Genomic DNA, 19,105 nt, shown 5'->3' with positions numbered 1-19,105 from the left:
AGAACATGAGGGTTGAGCTTATGAGAGGTTTTGACAGTCATGCATCTGACTGAAGAGGAAGGTTGTATACATTTAGGGTAAGTGATAATATTTTTCTAGAGACAAAGAGTTTTTTCAAAGGCAAAGCTTTAGAAGAAAGTTAAATCTATTCTGTATTTCCAAAAAAACATGTTCATGACCTAAAGCTCACAAATTTCAACCTTTAACACCAGCACTCTTAGAATATTTCAACTCTTCCTAGCAGTCTCTTATTAAAATTAGATGGGATTATAGCTTGAGCGTGAATTCACAATGCTGGATACAAAAAATCCCCAAACATATAAGCAGAGAAAACAATCACTTAGCGGCAATTCCTGTCAAAACTTAGTATTTCAAATATTTTTCAACTACAATGCTTTATCTTGTTAAAATTAAATATGTGGTAAAGAGTAAAGGTCAATATATCTCACTTACTACGGATTCCAAAGTATCCATCGTCAATAGTAATTTCATTTTCTAGAACCAGAAGGAGGGGAAAAGAATGAAAGAAACTAATTAGTATTCACATTATAAAGAATCATTGCCAAGTTAAATTAATTCTACTTTTCCACTTCACTTCTAAAAAGTGTATCTAAAAAAAAGTAGGAAAACTGAAACAAACAAAGAATAAGCATGTTTATTGCAACCTTCTATAAAGCTTTTTCCCCATTTATGCTTTTTCTTAGTTTCTGCAAGACAGACCAAACAACACACAAAATGCCGTAAGATGTTTTACCTAAAGTAATCTGAACTGAGAAAAGCAAGAAGGTTGCATAATTTCCTAGTTTGATGCAGTATTTTGCTTATAATATTTAAATCCTACTGGGATCTAAGATGCTTTTCTTATTAGTGTCAAAGACATTATAAAGTTTCTTGCAAACATACAAGAAAGCTGCCCTCCTGCACATTTATAGGTAAAGCTTCTAAATCAAATTAGTCACAATTAAAATGCTTATTCTGCCCACGTGACAGAAATCAACCTAGGATGAAATACTCAAAACACTCATTTCACACTTAGATTTATCCTTACCCTCTCCAAAGTCTTAATATCTGAAATCTTAAGGCACTAAGTAAATTCACAGCATTAACAGAATTGCAGTAGTCCAAGCACACTAAATATTTCTCAAAACATAAATCTTAACAAAATTTTGTGTCTACAGCCATTAATCCTATTATTTTTTTTCTAAGAATAAAAATTGAGGGCAGGCCCATGATTATTAACCTCAGGCAACAATTTAGGATCATAATGACCAAGCACTAACATCCTGGTTTTGCTGCATTTTCTTAAAGACTGCTTATGAAGGGTTGAGTATTACTTGAAGAAAAAAAAAAAAAAAAAAATCCTAACTGGAACGAAGTTATCCAAATTTAGAGATGAAGTCTAGACCCTAACAGAAGTTAGGCTGCTTCCCTAACCAGTTACTGACAAATACAGAAACAATCTTGTTACAGCAACAGAAACACAACTAATTCAATTGAAAAAAAAAAAAAAAGAAAAAAAAGAAAAAAAAAAAAAAGGAGTGGGGGGACACAGGGGGATGGGACGACACCATGATCACAGAACTATTTGTGATTAACAGTCTCTTTAATACCAGCTTGTTTCTAAAAGACATCTTTTCAGTGCATCAGAAGGTATTTAATAGATGTGAATTCCTAAGTGTGGAGGAAATAACATTTTTCATATCCTAGAAAAGACAGCGCATAAAACATGCCATACCATAGCAGCATGAGAGATCTAAATTGCAAGCTACATTCAAAGGTTATTTCACTCACTCTTAAAAAACAAACTTTTCCCTGTTCAAAAAAGCATTAGGAACTTGTATGCAAGTCTGCATGCCACCTTCTCCCTCAGCAAAGTAGGTTTCTGCTAAATTGCCAGGTAAATAAGACCATTCGTGTTTCTATCTACGTTAATCCATTTACTCAAAGAAGCCTAATTAAAATTTTTTGCATGAAATATTAGTTAAATAAAAACAGCAGTGACTTCACACCCTCCCCCTCCCCACATTTTCTCTAAAAAAATAATATGGATCCTTAGTCTCAAAGAATTAAACTTACAGAAAATTATTACAATTCCAAATTAATAAAAAAACCAACCCACAATCTTAAGGATAGCAGCAAAGAATTTAACATCCACTCCATTTTTAAGCCACTTATTTATATATACATATATTTTGAGAGTAAGGCCCATGTTGTGCAAAGAAAAAGTTTATACCTCCAACACAATAAATTTAAGTATTTTAAAACTATAGTTATCAATCCCTCTACACCAATGTGCAGCATATTAGCAATCTTATGCATATGCCTCAAACAGATGCAGTTGATGCCCATACCTAAAGGGGTAATTGATCGTGGTTGTAGATGAGTCTCCCACGTGTGAACTATGACTTCGCAGGGACCATCGATAGTCTGTAATTTAAAAGTTAAATGTCTGCAATAATTTCTTTTGTTATATCTGATTTTCTACCCATGAAGCTGTTTGGGATGGTTGTGAACTAAAATTACAGGTTTAAGAAAGAAAAAGAAGAAACAGAGTGGGACAGAGAGAGAGCGTGAAAGAGAAAGAAAACAGATCAGGCTCGTTCGTTACCCCTACAACTGCTGACGACGCCATCTGATGCATCAGGCATACATATGACAAAACTTGTGACAGGGTGGAGAAGTTACATGGAATTATTAAACCTTTACTGCTTACAGCTACTCCACTGGACTACTTCAGTTTCATTCTGATACAGAAAAACAGTGTCTCTGAACTCATTAAGAGTGCTTGCTTTTTTAAGATACTACAGCAACAACTTACAAAAAAACATATCTCACATCTCGAATTTCAAATAGCACTCAGCATCTACTCATGCAGTTAACAGTTGCAGGGGTGGGTTCTCCTGTAAAATTTCCTTAACTAATTCAAAGTCTATAAAACACAGTTATTTCAGTTATGGTACAGAAGAGCAAATTATTTACCATTTCATTAAAACATAAATACTTGATCCAACTGGCCAGCAGTGAAACTCCGGCAGTCTATTCCATTTGGGACAGGATAAATTAGATTCTTGCACCCACACAAAAAAAAGTTACTGTCCCTCAAAAGATTGTATTTGTTGATAAACATAGCCAAGATTCAGACAGATAATCAGAACAGTAACTCAATCTCTTCTTTGAGAACGATTGAAGTTTGAAATGGTTTTCTAGGTTAAAGCTTTTAGGTAGCCACTGGCCAACAACAGAAAGAATATGCTTGATTCCCAGCTCAGTCACCCTAAGAAGTTTCCCTGAACATTGCATGGTTGTTACTATCGGTCAGAAGAACCACTGTCAGATAGCTTCAGAGTTTGTCATTTTGGTGTTTTGGACCCAAGTAACTCGTTTCCAAAAAGACTTGCTACTATTGCCAAAGCAATAGGCCAATTTGTCCCAGTACTTCAGGTTCTTGTTTAAACAGACTTCACATCAACAGGGACATCCAGACAGGTGTCAAGCTCGGCAATATAATTACACAGTACCATAAAGCTTTATCAACTTACAGCTTACTGAATAAATTCTTTAACAACAGATGGGATTTCTTGAAATACATCAAACACACACATTTAATCACCTATGCTTTCGGATGAATTAACAGCCAACACCAAATAAAACCACTCAGTAAGATGGGTTTGCTCTGTGAATCTTAGCTAAAAGCAATTCAGGGGCATCTATACTCAAGAGTTGTGTCAGAATAAAATACATATACTTAAAAGACAGAATGCATGTAAATAAAAAAAAGATGATACTATTAATTTCAGTTTATCCCTGTTTCAGGGCAGCTTTAACTCCCATCTTCTCACTGCTGCCACAATTATCACTCTTACGGACTTCCAGAAAAACAGACTATGAGAAGTTTCTTCCCCCTTCTCTCACACTGGCGTGTCACAGTCCCAGTTTCCGAGGCTGAACCCCGTTTGCCAGCAGGGAGGCTACCATTCACTTCCCAGCACCACGCAGGCCTGCAAGCTCTCCAACAGTGACTCCCATAACACATATAGAACCTGTAGCTTTGCAAACCTGGGGAACGCAAGTCCGTCCCAACACGGATTGAGCTGTTTTCTGCAAAAGGTAAGCAAGGTTTTCTTTGTAGAAATCCCTAATGTATTGAAATACCAATACCAGTTTATGTCTTACACTACTGTAACTGCACATTTTAATTTTAGGTTCTAAAATTATGAATGAGAATTTGAGTAACATTATCCTAACAATAACAGCACACCACACTGGATACATTCAGCAAAATTTCATCCCCTGAAAGGAATATGGTGGCCTGATTATGCATGTAATCCCTGGAGCCCTCAACACTTTCCACACTAAGAGCCAAGCACAGCTACCTGGAAAAAAAAAGGGCAATGGATCAGAGAACAAGCACAGATGTGACTGACAAGCCCCCTCACAATCCCTGCTCAGATGGTGTTTGTGTTCATTTAAATAATGTTTTAATCACATGTAACAGAAGCCATTGTTATAACGAGGTTAAAGTACTGATGTAATTTCAGTGGCATATACTGACCACATCTGAACAACAGCCCAGTTCAGATCAGCCCATAGTGGAAGTAAATTATGTGTCATCAATATTCATAAGATGGTAATAATGTTACCTAAAAAGTCAGCCTCTTCTAGGCCAGTCTTAAAAGGGCACACTTGTAAATCTCATGTGAAGCAACCCTGTGGGCAGTACACCGAGATTATAGTAAGTGGCACTGCACGGCACAGATCCCTCTCCACTAACACAGAAAGCTGTATTTTTTTAATCAAATACATCAAAAAATACATTGCTTGATTCATTTGTAGCTGAACATATGATGCAATTTTAAAGCTCTTAAAGGACGTTCAAGAATTTCCTTTAAAAATCAAGTCCTTTTACATTGTCAGAAGCTGGGAGGTCCCCCAGTAGTCATCAGACACTTTTAAAAATAAGGGTAAAATGGCTACGTAGCCTAATGTTCCAGAGGTTCAAAGCAGTCTGGATGCACCATCTGCATGAAGTGCTTGGGTGTTCAGTACAACCATAAAAATGAAAGCACTTCCGTGGATGTTTAAATGATAATTTAGGAGGCCAGTTCCAAACTTCCTGATCCAAGGCAACATAACAGAGTAGGCACTAGGAAACAAAAATATCATCTTAAAAACACCACGTTAACTGCATTTACTCAACTGTACTTCTCAAAAGTAAGTTTCAAGAATATTAATCTACTTCAAGAACATGAGACAGCTAAATTAATTGGAATTAACTTCTGATGCTGGATTTCTGACAAAAATCTCTCTGGATTCCTGTGCCATGCAAAAGACAATAATTAAGCACAAAACCAATCAACCAAAGCCATTCAGCCAGCATGACTAACTTTGTAAGGCAATACAGCAAACACAAGTCACTTGCCAAGAAGCCCTGAGCTAAGTAAAGATTTTATAGCTGTAGTATTTCCATCAAGTTTAACACACAATCTGCTATCTCAGCGCAGTCACGGCAGCGGTGTTCCTTTCTTATTATCAGGTTAACCATGGGTTATTAGTCTAGCAAAAGCTTTTCTAAGGCATTCCAATATTAAAGAAATTACTGAGTCTAGACCCAAGTTTCACCTTTATTACTATATTCCAGGCACTAAATGGATTTATTGACATTTTTGAAAAGTAAATTTAAGTCTAATTTGAAACCTCTATAATTAAGCAATATTCTCACAAGAGTGAAAAATGTTTACCAATGCAGTTTTAAAAGTCCTGCTGCATGCATGGATAACTTAGTTATTTCATACTTCCCTTGAAAGAAATAACCCTAAACATGCATGCTTATTTACTGTTGGAAAAACAAATACAGAACATGGCTTAACAGAATGTATTTACCTTACTAAGGTTTTCAAATATGCATCATGCAAACAATACACACAAAAACATTCTCCTTAAAAATATGATACGGAAGACTTAAATTCCAGACTAGAGGGTTTTGGTTCCCACCTTTTGTCATTCTCCCCCAAACAAACAGAAGGTATATGTAGAATAAAACATGGGAAGATCCTCACAGTAAGGTAACTGATACTAGACTATGTTTAAGAAAAGAACAAACTTTGAGCAAAATAGTTTAAATTACTGTCTTATTTCATCAAGTGCATGTATTTACTTTTCTTTTTAAAATGCTTAAGATGATTCTTCAATTATCATTAAAACATTTAAAACACAGTAAAAGCTCTTGAAACGCAGGAACCAAGACTTGCACCAATTTTATAGTAAAATGTCCTTTGTATATACATGTATTTGTATTCCTACAAAAATTCTACGGATTTCAATATATTAAGTATAAAAAAAACCCACTCTATTTACATAACCACAATCACGCTAACACCAAAATGCTTCAGTGCAAACAAACCAAACTCCCTGAGACATTGTACTATCCTTTAACAGAGATCAAATGATGACTTTTTTTGTTTAGAGAGAGGTGAGAAAAATACTTTCCTATTTGTTTTTTTCCAAATTGTGAATTATTGTATCTATTTTCACATCTAGCCTATAGCAATATTTTGGATGAGAACTATCGTTGCTCTGTGTAAACATGTATCGCTCCCAGCTTTGCCACCATGTCCATCTCCAGCATCTTCAAAGATGCAGTTGATACAGAAAGGCACAGCAATTTCAGCTGGATCTGTCTTCAGAATGATTTACTCAATTATGTGGTGTCAAATTCACATATTCAGACTTCAATATATATTTAAGACTACACATGTATTTAAGTTATCCTACTACAGACCATGACACAAAATCGGGCTGATATAAGAGGTTAACAGTGCCTGAGGGATCATATATCACAAGCCTATCAAATTTAGCAGATTAATCACATGCAATGCCAAATGAAAAAAATTACTGAAAAATATTCAGAATAATGTAACTTAGAAGTCTCTTTTCCTTATCAGAGTTTCTAATGCTAAAAGTCCTCCACATACTGTCTCATTTGCACTATACTGTGCATTACACTCATGTCACAATGAAGGGAACCTGCTTTTTCATTGTTCTTCAAAAAATTTACAGAAAGAGGGAGAAAAGACTGTACCTGTATTTCTCTTCTTCAAAATACTTTATGTTACAAGAAATACAGTCCTGGGCACTTAGTAAGTACAGGCTAGACACTGCTAAGTGGATAACCACGTACCCTAGTAATTCACATTACTTTGTTTTGTAGGGTGGTTTTCTTTTTTCCTCCTTTATATATATGCTGGTATTCCATAAAATTTATACTTACCTTGGCAGACTCTGCATCACACGGTACATAAAGCGTGCACGATACAGAGCACCTACTTAAAAAAACACACTCACCAATACATATCGTAAACTTTTTCAAATGTTAAAAACAGAAGTTGTTGTCTATAAGCACATTTTCTGCCAATCTGTTCTCACTAAGTGTGCTTTTTCTAGTGTGCTACTGATTACATTTTGAGCTTATGGGCATTTGCAAAAAAAAAAAAAAGTATGAGTCCCATCAGAGTTGCTAGGCTGTAAGAACTGATCTACTTTTGGCTTCAGTTTGACCTCAGAAAAAGAAATCTGTTATTAGCCTTCCCTTCTTTTGCCTCAGAATAACAATTTAAACATCAGTCTCAGATTAAACTATTTCACATGCTGTAAAGAAAAAACAGAATTGTGTTTTATTTGAAGTTACCGTCCTTCACTGAGATGACAACTCTGTCAAATACTTTCAGTGAAAGAAAGGCTAGTCCAGCTGACAAAAACTTAACACGCTCTTGACAGTAATTTAAAATATTTAAAAATATTTAAAAGATACAGATGAGATGATTCTGTAACTCCTTTGCACATTTAGCTATGGCCTTCATAATATCTATTTCAAAGAACTAAATCCCAGAATGGTTAGCTACAGGATTATTAATACAGTAAGACAGCAAAGATAGTATTAAATGGGTTGTTTCTTACAATTATTACTTGCTATTTAAGAAAAACAGTCAAAGAGCAGCTGCTTATTTTCTCAGCTTAGTCCAACTTTTTTCTGGATACAGTCTCATCCCTAGTCTGAAGAACTCCCCGCTTACCCTAGTACAGTTTTTACAGACCAGTATACTGCCATATACATTCAACTCACATGCGCCTTTGACATCAATACCTCTAAAAACACATCTGTGTGTCTCTCGGGTTTTCCCCCGCCACCCAAGTCATGCAAATACCTATATACAAACCTAGAGAAAACACTGGGATGCCCCATTCCTTGCTTCACCTTTTCACTCCAAGAGATTAACATATGTTAATTATGCAGCACAAAAACTAGTTAATATTTCTCATGCTTCACAAAAAATATCTGCAGTAATTTTAAAAACTGTAGATTAGGCAATTTTAAATACACCTGCTCACACTAACCATTTTTCTCCTGCTATTGCTTGCTTCCATGCTACAGATCCTTGACCTGCTGAAGTCCGTGTTCAATGGTAACTGTCAAAGTCGTTATAGCCTCACTATAACTAATGAGAATTCACTGTATCATATAAGTTTTATAATAGCGTCAGGCATTTCATTATCACTGGAATTTTTGAAACACTAACACTGGTACAAGAGAGAAGACAATTTAACAAAAATAATTAAAAGTTAACAGCACACAGTCATGTCTTTCCAGAAGTGAACTGCTTGTATTTCCACAAATAGTTGAATGTTTCATTTGTTGCAATTTGGGATTTATTTCTAATAACTCAAGTTTAACTCAGAAAATCCTTTTTACTTCAAGTAAGGGATTTTTTTTACTAGGGATGAGCCAACTTAAAATAGAAAAGGTTGTACATACCTTAGGTTCTAGGAAGTACCCTTTAAAATACCGGTACCGAACAGGAACTCCTCTAAGAAGCTCTACAGTAGCTTTCCATAATTGACTGCGGGAGAGGGAAATAACAAAACAGTAAGTGATATTCTAAAATAAGATTTAGTGTATTGCTGCAAGAAAAGCTTTTACAAGGTAACTTAGCAAAATGCACAAAGCACAATAGGTATTTAAAACTGAAATTACACTTTCTAATCTACAGGTCTGAAGTGCTCTGTAATGGAGCAAGAATTCTCAACCTCATTTAACAGATTGGGTAGACATGATGAAATAATTCCGGGACTCATTCAAGCTCACACAGCAAGTCACTGACAGGAGTATAAATACAACCTGCAAGCCCTATTTTCCTGCATCATACAAACAGTGATAAGCAGGGCACCCTTTTAAGAAACCGCTGAATTTCCCCACTGTGTTTAAAATTTCTTAAAGTGCACTCACGTTTGTATACTCACAAACAACTTAACACAACTCTCATTTTAAATAATCTTCTCCCCATCTCTTTATAGCCACAATAACTTGACTAGGTTAAAAAGAAAGTAAATGATATAAACATCTCCTATAACTTGCTGTATAGTTATGGGACTGAGAATTATCTATAGCAGTGTTTCAAAATGTCTACAATTAAGGTACTGAAATATGCCAGCCACAACGCTAGAAGCATCACCTGTAACTAGAAAAGGCATACTCAAACATTTTTTTGGACACATTCCTAAGCCTTCAAAATTTTCAAGGGCAATACAAGAAATTCTGTAGAGTTTTACTAACGGTATGAGTAGCTCAATAGTTTACAAACTCAAAGCCAGAATAAACATTGCTCCAGAACTCCAGCTGCTTCAAAGAAAACAAATAAAAATCCCAAAATCCTGACTTACCGATCATCAGTCTGAAGGACCACTGCAGCTTGTGGATTCCAGTTTCCCAAAGCACTGCAGCTCCCACATATAGCAAAAACCTCTCCTAAAAAATCCCAAACAAATAGAAAACACAATCATCATTACTCAAGCTTATATGGAATTAATAAGTACACCCTACGCTGTCAAACCGTCAAATATGTTAAAAACATACACCAGAATCACCCATCTAAGCTTCCTCTTTTTGGTTCATAAAGGATTTTTCCCCCACCCAAAACTACAACAGCGTTTTCTTCACCATCACAAGGATCTCACTGAGAGAGGAAGTACTGACAACCGCCCTTAAAAGGGCTGGCTTCCAAATCATCCTGCAGTAATACTGTTCCTTTTATTACCCTTTTTTTTTTTTTAATAGCTTTTACTAAGCCAAATAACATAACTTGAACTTCAAAGCCTGAAATAACAGTTTTGAAGAAGTCTTTATCCCTCTAAAACTGTCTCAATTTTTTCCAGTTATACAGGTTAATCTAGTAAGAGATACCACCAGAACTGCTTACGAAAGAAATCCCTGCACACCCAGGGGTTTGAAAAAATCTACAAAACCCAGGAATTAAATAAGATAATTTGCTCCTAAAAACAGCTTACTGAAATTATTTGAGAACATCTTGAACCACGATCCCCTTTTTTTATAAAAATCTTTTGTTCCAATTCATTTAAAAAATAAAAATCAGCCTTTTTGTATGTTCACTGTAAGCATACAAACCAGCTGTACGAGTATACTAACTACGCAACTCACTGCACACAATTCCCTAGGTCAGGTGGTCTCCCTTTTCCACACTCTACCAAGCTACATTATGGTTTGTTTTTGCAGGAAGGAGATAAAGGGGGGAGGAAAGACCACCTGAATACCACACAGTTAGACTTTCTGACTGGAGATTTTAAAGAAGCTAAAATTCTTTTAATATCTCTTTAAAAGAGCAGTATTTAGTACAGCTTAGTGCATATATCGGCCAACCTCTCAAGTGCCATCTAAATTACACTCCTCTTAGTAGCAGCTAGCTAGAGTAATTTTCTGGCCTTTTTTAAACAACTGTGAACATTCTCCGAATACTTTATTGCTCTGCAAGGTACAACATACAAAAGGCAGCATTTAAACAAGATGCACAGTCACCCTTCAAGTCACGCCAACAATTACACTGCAAGGCTGAATCAGGATTTGTAAAATGCTTCTTAAATTTTCCCAGGAAAGGCACAAGCAAAATGCATGATAAACTCCAACTGTCTTTTCAGAGGCAATTTAAGCTCAGCAGGCTTTTGCTTGTTTTTTTGTTTTAAGTGCAGAGACCATCCGCTTCTCCCCCTCCCCTTGCTGAGGAATCCGATGCTGAGCTGCAGTGAGGAAGCTACTCCAAGTCTTCTGCCCAGCCTCACAGCTTGCAACAGCCTCAGGGGTGTTGCAACCTCTCTGCTTGGGCCAGCTCTGTTGAAACAGTATGTTTGTATACAGGTGGGAGCTAGAAGCTCCATTTTTTGTTCCATAAAAGCTAATATTTGGCCACCTAACTGCCTCTTGGAATGGGACTGTGTCCTGACGTGGAAAAATTACTAAATTTGTATTACAAAATTAAAGAAATTTTAGGGTAAAACTGCAGCTGCTACTTCCAGGATGGAATGCAGTTGGTACAAACAGTATCTACTCCCAGGCAGTTCCCCAGGCAACATAACCTGCAACCTTAGCACCTGCTAAAAGGAACTGAACCTGAACAGGGGTGGAATGGAGTGAAGACTCTGAGGGCAGGCCCTGTTGGAACAGGAACTTGATGGTATCATGTATTGACAAACTGCACAGCAGCTGTCAAGCGAGTGAGGTAAGAGAAGATGTTGGCTGTTGAGCCAGCAACTGTGGCAAAACCCCTTTTCTTGGATGAGCTTTTCTCATTATGATCTCATTGTAATACCAAAACACACTACATCTCAAAGCTACCCTCTTCCAAGGTACAACCACCCCTCACTGAGCATGTGCTTTGTATTTTTTTATTGACCATCCCTTTAAAGGTAAAGCGAGAGAATTTTACACCTATGAGTAACAAAAGTATGTATGCCTAGAGTCACTCAACCTCCATCTAGAAGTAAAGAAATAATACAAAAGTCAGGAAGGGGAGAAACTAGGGAAGACTCAATCACAACTCTTGGAATCAGTCAATGGGCCAAACCCATCTTCTCCCTCACAGGAACATCTATCAGGTAAGAAAAGTACTATGATCTATGTGCATTTAATGATTTAATAACTCCATCTGGCTTTTATTTGTGATTACATTTTGTGTGTATGCTATTTCACACTTGTTCTTGCAGTCAGTGTACTATCAACAGCAATCTCGAACCTCAATCTGTCACAAAATTGTACAGTAAAAAATTCTCAGGTAAGATCTGTTTTGTGTGAGTTTGCAGAAACTTGAAGAATTGATTTGACTAGTGAATCTGTCACTGTGAATCCCTGAGTAGAGCAGTCAAATCACCCTCCGACACAGTGTGCTATCCAGCAGTCTCTGTAGCGAGCTCTGACAGGCTGGTCAGGCAAAAGGGTCTCATGTTTTCTGGGACATTGACAGACTAGGTGAACATACAGGCTTGGAGGGGAAAACCTCCCCTTTAATGTGACACCTGATTAAGACCTACAGAAGTTACAGCCAGTAACCAGTGACCCTGTTCCTTCTGCTAGGATAAGGCAGAAATTAAACACTCCGTGTCACAAATACGTAAAAGCCTACGTCAATGTGTCAGGCTTCATTACCATTGTTGACTCCAGAAGTGGTTTGGCTAGAGGGACTGAGTCAAAGCATCATTCCTATACTGGTAATGCCCTTTTATCCTGCCAGTGCGCCTGGAATCACTGGCTTTGACAGCGATGAGGACACAGGGAGCACATTAGCACTCAAAGTGGGGATTCTTGTCTCCTCAGCCAACTACTCGCCCTGGTGATCTGACAAAATCAGTACGTGACATTTCTAAATAAAGCGGTAATTTTGCTGTTTGTAGAACTGCTGATTATTCTGAAAACCTACCTCTCTTCTTTCAGAAGAAGGCATGTTGCTACTGCTGCATCTCAAAGCTCTTCTCCCCAGTCAGGAGCAGTAGTATCAGTATCGTCATCACCAGAAGCAACTTTCTGTATCACCTCTTTATGCTATACATATGGTAAGTATCTCCAGGTGATTCTTTGTAACCAACCACTGAGGCAGGATCTAGCTCTCCCTAACGCTGATTTTTGTTGCAGATACTAACAGAAAGTTAACAAATCCAAAGTCAACTTTACTAGTGACAGCACCATCACATCGGTGCAAGCAACAAGAAGTATAGCTTGCAATACTCCATTGATTAGCTACACCAGTGCTTCAGAGCCTCATTTGATCTAAGGTCAATTTATTCTTTAAACTCTTCTCCAGAATGCTATAAAAAAATATGTCTTACTAAAGGCTTCATATCCACATTGTGTGTCAATGTTCAGTTCCCAAATTCCCAAGCAAATGGGAGAAACACAGGAAAGGTCTAACATGGTGCAGATGTCAAAACTCTTGAAATGTTTTTATCATTTTTCCCCCCAACTACAAGAGGCGCCTATGCCATCTGGTATTCGTCTGTAACAGGAATTTTGCCAGTCTGTACATGCTCCACATTCACCTGCCTTTGTCAGGCAACCACCAATTACGTTTTTGGTGATCTTCCTTCAAAGTTCCTAAGGATGAAGGTCAAAGTAATAAGCACAATTTATCAATACTAAATCTTGGTGTTCTACATGACATGACATCTTGTGTTCCCTATTTAGATTACAGAAGTTATTTCACACATTTTTGCACAGATGGCATATCGAATTAATATTGTATATTCTTTCTGTCCTTAATTCCCACTGGAAGTCACATCTTGTTATGGAGAACCTTCAACAGGGATGCAGAGAGACTAAAAAATCAGAACAAACATGTCAATGCATGCCTGACTATCATGGTTCAGAATGTAAACACTTGTTTCCGTGGAATAAACTAGAGACAGAATACTGATTTTAAAACAATCATAACCATTTCAGTCAGCATCAAATTCTCAAGCACACTATGAAATTGCTGTTTGAAGAAAAAGGTAAACATTTTTATTCCCAAATTTAATTTTCAAATTCCTATGTGAAATTTCTTATTAATGTACTTTATAATGACTTATTATTTTGATATTAGAACTGATGTGTTCTTTTACCTCTGCAGAAAACAGACAAGACAGCCTTTGAACATCCTTCTATTCAGTCATTGTCTAGTTAAACCATAAGAAAAGGAGAAAGCATGCTTTGGGTACCTGGTACTGACGGTCCTCTTACTTCAAAGGTGACTTGAGAAGAGGTCATACCTGCAGAACTTTTGTCTTAGGATAGCTGAAATCTCCTATAGTGAAAGGAAAAAGATACTCCATTTCAGGAACAATACATCTGTTGCCGTCTTAAGTAAGAGGAAACACAAATCCCACCACTTACAGGGAAGAAAACCACTAGTGAAGTTACTGTTTCAGTGAGCAGTAAAAATAGATGGCTCTTTAAAACCAGCAGCAGCCCCAGAAAACAGCATCCAGCTGAAGAAGACATCACAACAGTGGCACAAGAAAAAGACTAGTAAACGAAACACCATATGCAAGTAACAATATCACGCAGCATTCACCAGTCTTAAGCTGAGATTTTTCAGAAACCTCTGTTTTGACTAATTTTGCTCCCCAAGAGGCCACCAGAAGTTTTAAGACATTTAAGATTATGACACTTGGCAAGCAGCAACTTCTGACTGTCCCAGCTATGCTATTCTTCAGCATCCTCTTCAAAACACAATAGAAGTTTCACAGAGAAGCACTACCACCTTGAAGGAAAAAGGGGAAGAACTCATGACAGATGACAGCTCTCTGCTGTCGCAGGCAGTGAGCTGTTCATCACTTTGGATCTCCTCCCCTACCAATAACTGAAGCATTTCACATGGAGCACCAGCAACTGGAAGTACCGAGCAGTCTTCCAAACACCACAGCAGGAAGAGACTGCCTGTAGCCAGGACAGCAGTTCAAGAATTGACCATGTTCAACTTCCTGCCCTCCTCCAGTACACAATAACTTGATGGAATATAAAGCTGGCAAAATCCCACCCCTCCCATACAGCAGAAACACTATTGACGTAGCATGCCCTTTTATATTATTTGTGAAAGTAGTAGTCATATCAAAGTCCAAGTCTGGATGTTGCCAGACAAACTGTCATTACCCAAGTACATTCCTTTGGACATGGGCTGCAAAATAATCATACTAATGCTATGCAGAATTAACTTTGCAATGCTCTCAACTAACCATTTTCTTTATGTCACTGTGGGTTGTGGTTTTGTTTTTAAACCAATGAAGTAGAATGTTTTTATTGCTGTTTCTGAACAGGACAAGAGCACTTTATTTCAGTATAATGTTGCTCATTGATCCTTTAGTAACAGCTTTAATAACAAGAAGAAGAACAAACAGCACTAGAGAACAAATCTACCTTTCGTTAGCTCTACTACAAGCCTTTGCCTTCAAAGGGCACAGGGCAGTTTTAACAGATGCCTTGAAAGCAAGAAAAGCTAATGGAAGTCAGACACCAAGGGCTGGCAGGGGAGGGGGAAGCTCATAATCAATCCTCATTCCTCCCAGGCAATCAGAAGGTTAGTTAAGGTCTGAAGTTCAAATGCCTACAATTTTTCTTCTGGATCTTCTCCTCCTCTCAATCTATTCCTGTTCTAACTATTGCTGCCTTTACTTTACATTCCTTTTTCTCCTCCCCTGTTTCCCTCTCTTCATGTCAAGGGAGACGACTTTTCAGTGGTAAAATGAGAGCAAGAAAATTCTAGCAATATACATGTTTCTGGTCATATATTCCAATTCTGCATGTATTCTTTTACAAGTAACATTTCTGTAAATGATAAAATCCCAAACTACTGAAGCACAAGTTCCATGAAGGGCACACCCTTTCTGAACTTTGTCATGTGTGTGTCATTAGGTGGTCTGTATGTTAACAGTGACACATTCTAGCATTTATTTTTAGCACTTGTTTATAGACACAGAAGTGCAGCATGTTTCAGTATTGAAACTAAAATTGGACTTGTGAAACCAGTCCAGTATGACACAAAAATCCCAGTTTAAAACAGAGAATGTAACTACTAGCATGCATTTATGAGGCCACTGAATAGTTCAGGGCCTTGGCTGTGTTCACCAACTATCCTTGCTTGGACATCTTTTAACTGAAAAAACAGGGGAGTCAAGGGGGCGATGAAGTAGGCAAAAATGCCTTGCCAGAGACTATAAAGCAGGTAAGCAACAGCTGAAGCCTGAACCCAGTTCCCCAAAGCAAGAACAGGCTTTTGCCTTAAGAACAAACAAACAAAAAAAAAAAAACCAACCAAAAAAAAGCCATTTCCCAATGCAACATGACTCAAAATTAAACTTGGCAAAAACCAGCATGTCTGTCTTACTCCAAACTAATTAACTACCCATCCATTCCTATCTGAAATCAGAAATCCTATTGTCTATAAAACTTTTATCCAATCTTGTAAAAATTCTGTTTACCTACTTGCAAGACATTTGTGGGCTTTTCTAAACCGCCTAGCAATAGAATATTGCTTTTCTATGTAACAACAGTTAATTGTAAGGAGATTTTGATAAACTAACTTTGTAGAGTTGTCAAAATTCTGCTCTAAAGGTATTTTATCTCAAAGACCTACTCAACCTGCCCAAGGGATGTATATCAGAAGAAAAACTATAGTTTACATCAACAAACACAGGCAAGATTTTTCTTCTGGCAGAACTGCAGCCACAGGCAAAAAAGGCATACTGATGCCGAAGAAGAGGGAGTAATTTAATTCCCAGAGGGAAACGGCAAGAAACCCTAGACAATCAAATCCTCTGGCCAGTAGGTGTCAGGCAACCTTTTAAACCCTATATTCCCTTCCCTCAGATTTTGAGCACTGCCTCACCAAAGCAGCTGACAATAACAAACCCCTCTCTGCTCCCCACACCTGTAAAGATAAACCATTTAGGAGAATGTAAAGAATCCTCAGCTCAGAGGGGTCATAACGGTCTGGTTATAGGAACTGAAACAAGTTAAAACAGTTAACATAAAAAAATGTTAAATGCTTCCTAATCAGCAAATATTAATAAAGTCAACAAAGCAGATTTACAAACTAGAACTCCTTGGGCGGTAACAATTTTTAAATAAGTTTCGCGTTCAAAAGTATTAAAGCTCAATTCACATCTGTTGCAGCTGCATGCATGCAAACAACTGACCCTCAGCCTGTGTCCCATTCTTCCCTTTTTTTATGGATTGCAACTACATGCAAGCAAGCAGTGAACACCTGAATCTCAGTCATTTCCTCATGGGAAAGAGACCTCACCCAGGCATTCACACAACGGTATCAGCACTTCATAACAAAACACAACACACAAACAAAAAAGTGTTTCTCTACCCAGAGATTCTTGCTTTTACAACAGAAACATGTTCTTTCCCCCACCATGCCACAGTTCAAGTCTCTCTCACACTCTTCTCCTATCGCAAAGCAAACCCTTACCTTTCACAATCTCGGCGGGTTCCCCAGGGAGGTGGTGACTGCACGGCAGCCAGCAGCACTCTGAGTCCCGGGGCTGTGCTGACCTGCCTTCAACAGCCTGCCTCAGGTAACCCTGCCCACCGACCAACCTCCCTGTATAAAATAAGCTGTCTGCCAGGCTTCCAGAGCAAGGGCAAGATACACAGCCTAGTAGGTAGGGTCACATATAAACCTTGGTTCCCCTGCCGCAAGACAAAGCTCTCCTCGTGGTCTTAGGAAGAAAAACAAATGGGAATCTTAGAACTTCATTGCCTTCGTATACTCAAAAGAAAAGCAACAAAGATTTTAGGCATAGTATTCTGCATGCTCAACAGAAGAGAAAATGAACCCCTTGTTCTAATATTGCCTGTAAAGCTTTCCTTTCACAATTTTCTCCCCCTCATGGGCACCTGAAGGAGTGTAATAGTGACAGGAGTTAAGTACTTCCCTAAGTGATAGGGAACCCAAGCTCTCCCCTCCTGATTCAAGAAGGGCGCTTCTAGAAGAGGCAATCAAAGAGCTGTGAACCCCTAAAGCCACTTGGAAGAAGAGAGAAGACAACATTTCAGACTCTCCTTCTGGTATAACACAATCAACTATTAAAGTATCACAAAATATCACAGCTTTCCTCTAAAATGAGGTAGCAAATGTCATCATGGATGGGGAAAACCAACATAACTTTCTGTTGTAGTCAAAATGTATCAGGAAATGGAATTAATTTAACAATTACAAGCTTGAAGTTCATTTGAACCTTCTGGCTTACAGGTCTGGTGGCATATAAAACCCCTTCACAACCCTTCAGCTTTAGTAGATTATTACCCACCCCCCCAATTTCCTTAACCTTTCCGATGTATTTTAAGAGGATTGGTTGTTTGCTCTCCCATTATCTTATATTCAATATTTCAGGCTTAGATAAATACACACCAAGTAATCTGGGACAATGCTGCAATGTAATAACCTAGTTTGCAAACACTGAACAAGTTCCAGACTTATAAAAATTCATAGCACTCAAAGCCAGATGACATGCTCTCTCACAATACAAGTGAGATTTTTAATAGCAACACAAATAGGTTTGCAAGGCTCTGACTTCTAATGCTCTAAGGGCAATGTCTGAGACAGGCTTGAAATACAATGTGATCATCTTTTTCTACTGAAGAGACTTACAAGCCTGAAGGCCCTGAACTTTGTGTTTGTTGTACCGACAGAAAGCTTTCAAAATTAGGCAGGAAACACTTTAGGCAACTATATTAAGACAGAAAAGCTGAGTTTAGCAACTGTGAGTTGGCTGTAAGGGTTGCAGAATGATTGGTTCTATTTGGCAGTAGAAGGAAAAAAAAAATGTATTGAAATCTAATGGAGGAAGAGAGGGGAGACAAACCGACCAAGCCTCAGGAAATTCTACACTGGCTTTCTAAGTTGGAGGGTCCTGCAGGGAAGGTTTCTATTGAGAATAATCAGAACTCATAACAAAAATAACTTCAAAATTAAATGAGAAGCAAAACACTGCTCTTCCAGTACATGAGAGGGATCCAAAGTTTTGCAAATCCTATCCTCTCTAGGATGCATTTAATGGAGTGTGAACTCAAAGAACTTCATTTAAGCTCCAAGAAACTAGATGACCCAGATCACATGAGACTGTCACCCTCTGCGTGGACTTAGTCCAGTGAAGTTAATCAGCATCTGGCACCATGCTGATAATAAAAAAGCACTTCAATGGAAACATACCTTGGCCCAAAACCCTATCTAATAAACTACCAGTATAAGTTTCTGATGTAAAAGTTATCAACCAAAAACTCTCTCTT

At 37.8% G+C, this 19,105-nt stretch overlaps 1 protein-coding gene across 6 annotated transcripts in view; it reads right to left on the bottom strand.

Moving 5' to 3' along the window:
• Nucleotides 1–19,105, bottom strand: part of GPCPD1 (glycerophosphocholine phosphodiesterase 1) — a 46,742-nt gene that overhangs the window by 24,036 nt on the left and 3,601 nt on the right. For 5 of the 6 annotated variants that reach the window (XR_008822474.1, XR_008822475.1, XM_056342591.1 and 2 more), the window contains exons 2-6: nt 14,029–14,114; nt 9,715–9,799; nt 8,810–8,894; nt 2,352–2,427; nt 454–495 (exon numbers count right to left, since the gene is read on the bottom strand). Coding sequence is in view for 4 of the 6 variants with exons in the window: in XM_056342591.1 (XP_056198566.1) it covers nt 454–495; nt 2,352–2,427; nt 8,810–8,894; nt 9,715–9,799; nt 14,029–14,077 (337 nt within the window). In the remaining 2 variants the exon portion in view is untranslated. Of the gene's footprint in view, nt 1–453; nt 496–2,351; nt 2,428–8,809; nt 8,895–9,714; nt 9,800–14,028; nt 14,115–17,285; nt 17,351–19,105 lie in introns of those variants that run through there. The other variant, XM_056342590.1, reaches the window with a different exon arrangement.

The sequence above is a fragment of the Falco biarmicus genome, chromosome 6, assembly GCF_023638135.1.
Source record: "Falco biarmicus isolate bFalBia1 chromosome 6, bFalBia1.pri, whole genome shotgun sequence".
NCBI classification, from domain to species: Eukaryota; Metazoa; Chordata; class Aves; order Falconiformes; family Falconidae; genus Falco; species Falco biarmicus.
The sequence above is the reverse complement of the archived record's forward strand: the minus strand, read 5'-3'. Positions and strand labels throughout refer to the sequence as shown.